Source organism: Malania oleifera, chromosome 5 (assembly GCF_029873635.1).
Source record: "Malania oleifera isolate guangnan ecotype guangnan chromosome 5, ASM2987363v1, whole genome shotgun sequence".
NCBI lineage: Eukaryota > Viridiplantae > Streptophyta > Magnoliopsida > Santalales > Ximeniaceae > Malania > Malania oleifera.
This window is the reverse complement of record NC_080421.1, coordinates 11,778,425-11,788,336: the sequence shown is the minus strand read 5'-3', so window position 1 is coordinate 11,788,336 and position 9,912 is coordinate 11,778,425. Positions and strand designations below refer to the sequence as shown.

General features: G+C 32.5%; 1 protein-coding gene across 2 annotated transcripts; it reads left to right on the top strand.

Moving 5' to 3' along the window:
* Positions 1-2,750: 2,750 nt before the first annotated feature.
* Positions 2,751-4,180, top strand: LOC131155238 (adenylate isopentenyltransferase 5, chloroplastic-like). Of its 2 annotated transcripts, none has more exons than XM_058108231.1 (2): positions 2,751-2,794; positions 3,083-4,180. In XM_058108231.1, the coding sequence occupies exon 2, from the start codon at positions 3,091-3,093 to the stop codon at positions 3,991-3,993; it is 903 nt and encodes a 300-aa protein (XP_057964214.1). In that variant the 5' UTR covers positions 2,751-2,794; positions 3,083-3,090; the 3' UTR covers positions 3,994-4,180. The 2 variants fall into 2 exon arrangements, with proteins under 2 accessions (XP_057964214.1, XP_057964213.1); XM_058108230.1 differs by having other exon boundaries at positions 2,751-2,809.
* Positions 4,181-9,912: the final 5,732 nt, after the last annotated feature.

The following is a 9,912-nucleotide window of genomic DNA, read 5'->3' as shown; positions in this document are numbered from 1 at the left end:
AGTTTTATTATTATGTTTTTTGCAATATAAGAGACGATGACATTATGTTATATAAATTGTAGAATTCGCAGGCTTACATGTTTGTGTTGAACGCCAACTGCATGGCTGATGTAGTATATTGTGAATTGCATGCTGGTAGTGGATTTAGGTTGTTGCATGATTCAAATGATTTATTTTCTTAAAACAACCAGATTTCAGGTATAGGTTTTATAGGAAAATGTCCAATTTAAAAACGGTAGCTCCTCCTCGCAACAATAAGGTGCTTCTTCTTGTACATTGTGATATGAGGATATCTTAGTTCAAGTGATCTCACAAAATTCTTTGTGCTTTCTTTTAGAAACTATTGGATCCAGTAAACATTGAACATTGGGGTGTTGTGAACTTCTCAGCTTGATATGATATTCGTGGTCTTGTGAGAGATCTAATCAAATGTGGAGAAATGAAAGGAATTGTAAGTTTTATTATTATGTTTTCTGCAATATAAGAGATGATGGTATTATGTTATATGAATTGTAGAATTCGCGAGTTGGAATACATGCTTGTGTTGAATGCCAACCACACAGTTGATGCAGTATATTGTGAATTGCATGCTGGTAATGAATTTAGGTTGTTGCATGCTTGAAATGATTTATTTGCTTAAAATAATATATTGTTTCAGGTACAGGTTTTATGGGAAAATGTCTAATTTACAAACGCCATACTGCCAAAATTTCGTTAAAATTTTCTCAAATAAAATCATGTACAATTTATGTATTGTTTTTTGTAAACACTGAGGTTTGGAGCATATCTTTATGGAAAATGTCTTATTTACAGACGAAATGTTGCCAAAATTTTTCTAAACTGATAAAACTTAACAATTTAAAATTGTATCATTTTTTTAACTATGTCCCAATGTCCGATTATTTTTCTATCAAATCATTAATACTTATAATATGTATACATATATGGTAGAAAATCGTATACTGATTTTTTTTTTTTTTATAATTCTTAATTCGTAGGGTTTGCGGATGTCACACCATCAACACGATGCCATGCACTACAGAAGGATATAGTTTTTGATTTTTTTTTTTTTTGCTTTTTTTTGTTTTTTTGTTTTTTTGTTATCTGAACATATGAGATTTATATAGAAAACATTCAGAATTTGTATAATGTATTTGTATTTGATTTTGAATTAGAATTTTTAATAATTTATGAATATTTTTTAATAATTATGGTTTAATGTTATCTATGCAAAAATGTAATTACAGATTTTCACTAGAATTAATGATTAAAAGAAATATTAATTTTAAATTATTTGTGACGATTTGAAAACTGTCACTAATAATTGTCTATAGATATTAGGGAAGGATCAAAACGATCACTAATACTATACCATTAATGACGAATGTTGATCCTTCACTAAAGGCCAAGTATTAGTGACAGTTTTGATCATTCACTAAAGTCCAACTATTAGTGACGGTTTTAAACTATTAATGACGAATTTAAAACCGTTACTAATACTACACTATTAGTGACGAATTATGATCCTTCACTATACGCCAAGTATTAGTGACGGTTTTGATCCTTCACTAATACTCTACTACTAGTGACAGTTTTAGGATTTCTCACTAATAGTAGAGTACTAGTGACGGTTTTGATCCTTCACTAGTACTACACTATTAGTGACGGTTTTGAAATTCGTCACTAATGCCCTACTATTAGTTATGAATTTGTGTCGAGCTAGTATAGAATTTATAGTGACGGTATTGGGGTTTTAGTGATGGTTATAATCCGTCACTAATTCTACATTATTAGTGACGGCTTCAAAATTCGTCACTAATAGCGACGGTTTTGATCATTCACTAATAATCTTATTTTTGTAGTGACCAAAGTGTCGTGATGGTGGCTGGAGTCCTCTGGTTAAAAAATAAAAATAAAATAAAAATAAAAAACAACAACAACAACAACAACAACAACAACAATAATAATAATAATAATAATAATAATATTCAAATTCAAAAATTGTATACTTCCTTTAGTGTATTTCGTGGTTCAATAATCTTTAAGGCTTTGTTTGAATCAAATATTTTTGTTCGAATGAAGAAAATGAAATGAATATAAGAATAAAATGCATACTTCATTATAATTTCTCTCTCTTTATGAGGTACAATACAATTAAAAAGTTATTCTAATACAATTAAAAATTAAGAAAAACTAAGTGTTAACGAGGCATAAGATCCAAAGAATTTTATTCGTTGATTCGTTATAAATTTTATAATTTGTGTGTGTGTGCGTGCATGTGTGTGTGTGCGTGTTTTTTTTTTTCGGTTTTATTTTCTTTGATAACTAAAGAAAAGTAGATTTTTATCATATTTTCTTAACCCTCTCGGTTAATACTCAATTTTCAAATTTCTAGCGGGGGCCTAATAATTTGCTTAGTTCCTCAAAGGGTGACCAAAAGTTTAAATCTAAGCCAAATTAATTTAAAACACACAAGTGAACATGAAAATAGAAAGAACGAAAAACAACAAAAGATAGGTTGTCTTTGGACATTTTATTATTTAATGGCTTGCTATATTAGTATATTTGTTCATTTCTTTTTCTTTTTTTTTCCGCATAACAAATTAAATGTACATTTTGTTTGCACATCTAATTATGACTTCAACTCATAATGCATTAATTTTTAAACATTAATGATCACGTTACCAAATTTTAAGGCTCATATTTATGGTACAGGATTCTATAAATTCAGGAGCTCTCTCCTGTTTTGTGCTCAATCGCTCGCCACCTTATCTTCAAATCTTCCTTCATCATCGTGAGTCATTCTCTCGTGAGTCATTCTCTCTCTCACTCACTCACACTTACATTTTTGTTTTCAAAACCCGGAAAAAAAAAAACTACTTGGCACCCATTTAGTAGGTGCTAAGGAAGTACAGTATCTTATCTAAAATTGTATTAGATATACTTTCTTTGCTTATTCTTATAAAACATTATTTAATTTAGAGGAGGAGGCATGATAGCCCTGGCAATGCAAGTCTTGATCATTTCACCTTTGCTATTTTACAATCTTAATTTATTGATGCGAAGTTTACATCTATGACAGCATAAACGATGGAAATCAACAACGGGATGTGCCAAAAGAACAAGGCTGTGTTCATTATGGGAGCAACCGGAACTGGAAAGTCTCGCCTCTCCATCGATCTCGCCACCCGTTTTCCGGCCGAGATCATCAACTCCGACAAAATCCAAGTGTACAAGGGACTGGACATCGTCACCAACAAGGTCAGCGAGCAGGAGCGCCGAGGCGTGCCCCACCACTTGCTCGGCGACGTCGATCCCGACTCCGACTTCACCGCTCACGACTTCTGCCTCCGCACGCTGTTCGCCATGGACACCATCACGAGCTCGAGCCGGATTCCCATCATCGTGGGCGGATCCAACAACTACATTGAGGCGCTGGTGGAGAGTCCACAGTACAGGTTCAAGGCCAAGTATCAACCCTGCTTCATATGGCTCGACGTTTCGGTGCCTGCACTGCACGCCCACGTCTCGAAACGGGTCGACCAGATGGTGGCGGCGGGGCTGCTGGAGGAGGTCCGTGAAATATTTGTTCCGGGAGCTGACTATGACAAGGGAATTCGCCGCGCCATCGGGGTTCCGGAGATGGATCCGTACTTGCGGGCCGAGAGTGCCGCTGCCGGCGCCGAGGAAGATAAGAAGCGAAAGGAGGCTCTTCTGAGGTCGGGCATTGAAGCCATCAAGGCGAACACCTGTGAACTGACGTGCTGCCAGATAGGGAAGATCCAGCGGCTGAGGAATGAGGTTGGATGGGCGATGCACCGCATTGATGCGACTCGGGTGTTCGAGGAATCAGGGAAAGAGGTGGACCAAGTGTGGGAGAAGGCGGTGAAGGAACATAGCTTGAAGATAGTGGGTGATTTTCTCAAAATTGATGCATTGGAAACAAAATTTTGGAGACTCATTGATCGATCAGTAAAGCATACTGATACATGACGAGAAGTTAAAAGAGTCATACTAGTGATTTTTTCAATAATAAACTCCAAAGAATGCAATTAAAGGAATGAGAAGAGTGGGGGTAAATATTGTTTTTAATGCATGAATTAGGGTTCCATCTTGTTATATTAATTAAGTTATAAAATTTCTTAGGTTGTCATTTAAAGGAAATGAAACGGGAGATGGGATATTTATGCACTGCGTAGCCAAGACTTAATTAGTGTCCGATGGTCAAAAACGAGAAGTTACTTTTCTCTTATATTTATGTAGATAGATTTATAAAAATTTGAATAAACTTTATACTACATTTCTTGTAAATTAAGTAAATTATAAATTAAATTTATATCCAAGTAGGGTTAGGAAATAAATTTTTTAAAAATATTTATAATTTTTTTAAAATATAATAAAATTGTTTTAAATTTTGTCCACATTAATGATTAAAAGAACTATTAATTTTAAATTATTTGTGACGGTTTGAAAACCGTCACTAATAATTGTCTATAGATATTACAGATTTTCACTGGAATTAATGATTAAAAGAACTATTAATTTTAAATTATTTGTGACGGTTTGAAAACCGTCACTAATAATTGTCTATAGATATTAGTGAAGGATCAAAACGATCACTAATACTATACCATTAATGACGAATGTTGATCCTTCACTAAAGGCCAAGTATTAGGGACAGTTTTGATCATTCACTAAAGTCCAACTATTAGTGACGATTTTAAACTATTAATGACGAATTTAAAACCGTTACTAATACTACACTATTAGTGACGAATTATGATCCTTCACTATACGCCAAGTATTAGTGACGGTTTTGATCCTTCACTAATACTCTACTATTAGTGACAGTTTTAGGATTCCTCACTAATAGTAAAGTACTAGTGACGGTTTTGATCCTTCACTAATACTACACTATTAGAGACGGTTTTGAAATTCGTCACTAATGCCCTACTATTAGTTATGAATTTGTGTCGAGCTAGTATAAAATTTATAGTGACGGTATTGGGGTTTTAGTGATGGTTATAATCCGTCACTAATTCTACATTATTAGTGACGGCTTCAAAATTCGTCACTAATAGCGATGGTTTTGATCATTTACTAATAATCTTATTTTTGTAGTGACCAAAGTGGTTAAAAAATAGAAATAAAATAAAAATAAAAAACAACAACAACAACAACAACAACAACAACAACAACAATAATAATAATAATAATAATAATAATAATAATAATAAGATTCAAATTCAAGGCGCTGACTATGACAAGGGAATTCGCCGCGCCATCGGGGTTCCGGAGATGGATCCGTACTTGCGGGCCGAGAGTGCCGCTGCCGGCGCCGAGGAAGATAAGAAGCGAAAGGAGGCTCTTCTGAGGTCGGGCATTGAAGCCATCAAGGCGAACACCTGTGAACTGACGTGCTGCCAGATAGGGAAGATCCAGCGGCTGAGGAATGAGGTTGGATGGGCGATGCACCGCATTGATGCGACTCGGGTGTTCGAGGAATCAGGGAAAGAGGTGGACCAAGTGTGGGAGAAGGCGGTGAAGGAACATAGCTTGAAGATAGTGGGTGATTTTCTCAAAATTGATGCATTGGAAACAAAATTTTGGAGACTCATTGATCGATCAGTAAAGCATACTGATACATGACGAGAAGTTAAAAGAGTCATACTAGTGATTTTTTCAATAATAAACTCTAAAGAATGCAATTAAAGGAATGAGAAGAGTGGGGGTAAATATTGTTTTTAATGCATGAATTAGGGTTCCATCTTGTTATATTAATTAAGTTATAAAATTTCTTAGGGTGTCATTTAAAGGAAATGAAACGGGAGCTGGGGTATTTATGCACTGTGTAGCCAATACTTAATTAGCGTCCGACGGTCAAAAAACGAGAAGTTACTTTTCTCTTATATTTATGTAGATAGATTTATAAAAATTTGAATAAACTTTATACTACATTTCTTGTAAATTTAAGTAAATTTAAATTAAATTTAAAATTTATTTATTTTTTCAATAGAAAATAGAGACTAATATCCAAGTAGGGTTAGGAAATAAATTTTTTAAAAATATTTATAATTTTTTTAAAAATATAATATAAAATTGTATTAAATTTTGTCACATTTCATTCAAATTTGAATCTAATACCTAAAATATTGAAAAATGATTCTAACTTTTCAAGTTAAACAATATTTGGTATTCTAAGTAAATTTGTAAATAAATGGGCATTGATTAGTAAGTGGATAAAAAAAATAGGATTTAAGTCAAAGCAAAATAATAATAATAATAATAATAATAATAATAATAATAATAATAATAATAATAATAATTTTATTTTCTAATTTTTAGCTTTCAAAAGAAATTATAAAGAATGCAACTTATTTTAAATATTTTTCAAGATTCATATTAAAAAGGTAGAAAATAAATAATTTATGTAAAATATTTTTTTTATATATTTTGAAATATTCAAAAAAATGAAAACAAAAAGGCAACCTGTTTTACAATTTTCTAAATTTCATATAAGGTAATATTTGGAATCATTGACTCTAAGATTTGAATTTTAATTTGTGTGAATTTACAAGAAACTCCATACATAATTCACTGAAATTAAAGTTCAAGATCATTCGCTCTCATATGTAAAGTAAGAGTTGAAATTTTAGAAAAATAATGGAAAGATTTTTTCCAACTCTTTTTTATATAAATTTGAAAACTTAGAAAACAAGGTGGTATTTATGTAATTATTTGAAAAAATAGAAATAAAAAGTAAAATTATTTTTACAAGCAAATAGTGCCAAAACTATTTATGGATATTCATTTATTTTATACAAATATAGTGGAAATGAAAAATTAATTAACTTTTTTTTTTTTATAATTTGTTGAAAAAGTAAAATAGAAATGAAAAACTATTTTTCAAAATTGAAGGAGCCTAAGTTTGAGGGCTCTTGGAATCCAACTCCACATAATCAAAAAATAGGATTTATTTTTAACTTTCAATATTTAATTTAAATTATAAAATAGGATTAATGTTTAAGTTAATCCTTGTGACCTAGCTTTCCAAAATTGACCCGTTTAACGTAAAATCAGAGAGACGCTATCATTTTAATAATGGAAGTTATAAAAAAAGACCAACAAAAAGTGGGTCATTATTTGTAACATACATAACAAAATAGAATTTTTAATTCAAAGCTCTCAAAAGATTTATTAACAATAGCTAGAAATATATAACAACCCATTTGATGAAAAAATTATTAGGTAGATGGTGCCTACCACACCATTCAAAAACTAATCCAATTAAATGATAATAATTCTTGCGCAGATCACATAGACAAATCCTAATTAATTACTTCCTTAAAAAATAAATTAGTTTTTAACAAAAATATTAATTTTTTTTAAAAAAATATAAATGTATAATACTCGGTCAAATATATGTAGAATTGTGTTAAAGTGTGGCCGACCTTTCAAAAATCGATGTATAAAAGGCAAATGACTTTTGAAATGTCAATTTAGTTATGTGTAAATTTAAATGGGGTGAAATTTACTTTTTAAAATTTAATTTATGTGAAAATTTCATATATGCAGGCTTTCCATCCTTAAAAAATTAACATATATATTGACCTTATAGGTTACGTCCGATTTCGATAATGACAAATACCTGTTATATTTGATGCAAGCTTGAGGTTATGTGCATGTATACTGATTGGCAGATCATAATGATGGAACAAGGAATTGAAGTTGAAGACGCAATTTATGTTGTATTTAATTTCACTATTCTTTAAGAGTCTGTAATAGTAAATAAGGCTTGACTTGTAATAATCATACACACCACATGCATGATAAAATAAGTAAGTTCAAACTAAAAAGAACCTAAAAATGACCCTAGGACACACACTCATGCGTATATATATGTATGGTCATTTGAGTAGGGTGATTGTATGCTTAAATAGGACCGAAATGCACTAAATAGGCACATTCGGTCTACCGTACTCTCTAGTACAATTCTTCCCGGTCGACTGAACAGGAACCGGGTCAAAGTTTGACCATTGCCCAGTCGACTGAACTTGCCCAGTTCATTTTCACCCGGTTGACCGAACTACCTAGGAGTCAACAATTTGACCATTTGGTCGAGCTCAAAATGCATAACAATGTCCTAGTCGACCAAGTTCCCATGTGTGGAGCTCAACGATCTGGTTGACCGAACTATCTAGTTCCAATGGTTCTCGGTCGACCGAATCACGCTAAATGAAAAAATCGCCCTTGGACTTCCATGTCCGGTTGACTAAACTTGTAGTTCTATTAATGCTCGGTCGACCGAACTTAAACAACTTAGCCAACCGAACTTCCTTCGGTCGACCGGTGCTCTTGGGTTGCCCCAAATATTTTACCCCAATTAATATTTTTAAACGGAGTTAATTTAATTAAATAATATTAAACTTTTATAATAATTCCATATGTGTCATTAACGACCATAATCAAAGGGAAGTCTATATATACCCCTTCATTTGGAATGGTTAGTAATAAGATTAGAAAACTTGATTAGTGAATTTTCTCTCAATTCCAAAATTTCTATTACTCACTTCTAAGCTCCCTACACTCATTCTTACCTTGCCATATTGCCAAAAATCCTTTTATAAGTTTGATTTGAGTGTTGTTGTTCTATAAGGTTTGCTCTCTCAAGATTGTGCTTGTTTGAAACTATTTTATTTGAGAGCAAAACCTCAAGTGTTCTTAGGGGACTTTATTAATAAGTCTTTTCTAAGAGGACTTCATTTGAACTTTTGAGTATTGCACAATCATTGCAATATCTTAAGAAGTTCATATTTGATTTTGGTTGATTAAATACTTTCAAATCATTTTCAAATATCTAGTGTGTTTCATTTTGAGAATTCTTTGAAGAGATATTTGATTATGTGTTAAAGATTTTTGTTGCAATATTCCTTGAGTGGTATTATTTTTTAACACAAAGATCAAACTTGTTTTTGCAAACAAAATCTATACATCTCTTGAGGCTTATGTATTGAGAAAAATCATTTGTTGAGATATCTGAAGTGCTGCTAATATCTTTGCTTGAGCATTTAGATTGAATATATATTTTGTGATACAAAGATCATATTGTTTGCACTCTCACACACTGATTAGATCGCTCATATAACTATTTGAGAGTAGACATCTAAGATCACATTGAGCTTACTTCACTATATCATTTGGTGGTGTATGTGATTGCTTAGATTGGGTACACATCTGCTTTACATGAAAATGTAATCACTGCACCAATTTCATTGTTGTGAAATTACTGAGTGTTTCCAAGCATGGCCTGAGGGGGCGGTAATCCAGTCCGGTAAGGATTAGTTGTAAAGGTTGAGGTCAATCCTGTACTAATTGACCTGGTTTGTTTAGGTGCCGCTCCACCCATTTAAGTGAGCAAGTATAGTGGTAATCCTTGTGCTTGTTAGCCAAGGCGGGGAGGTAGGCAATTTACCGAACCTCGATAACATTGCTACATGTCACTTTCCTTTACTGCTTTCTAGTGCATGCGTAGTTAATTAAAATTGTTTTATTTAATTTCTGGTACATATTATAATTGATTTACTTTATTTACACTAGATTGATCATAGAATTGTGAATATACTACTGCTAGGATACTCACCTAGGGCATAAATTTTAAAAGTACCAATTCACCCCCCTCTTGGGATCACGGTGAAGCTAACAATTGGTATTAGAGTCACGTAGCATAGACTAGTAGTTATTTTGCAAAAGATCATATATGACTTATAGTTCCATTACCCCTTTCCCTAAGGGACCATCTTTCATAGACCTTCAGTTTTCAGTGGTGTTAATTACACCTTTTGGAAACAGAAGATGCGCATCTACCTCCAAAATATTGATTGGAAGGTGTGGAGGATCGTCTCTAAGGGAAAT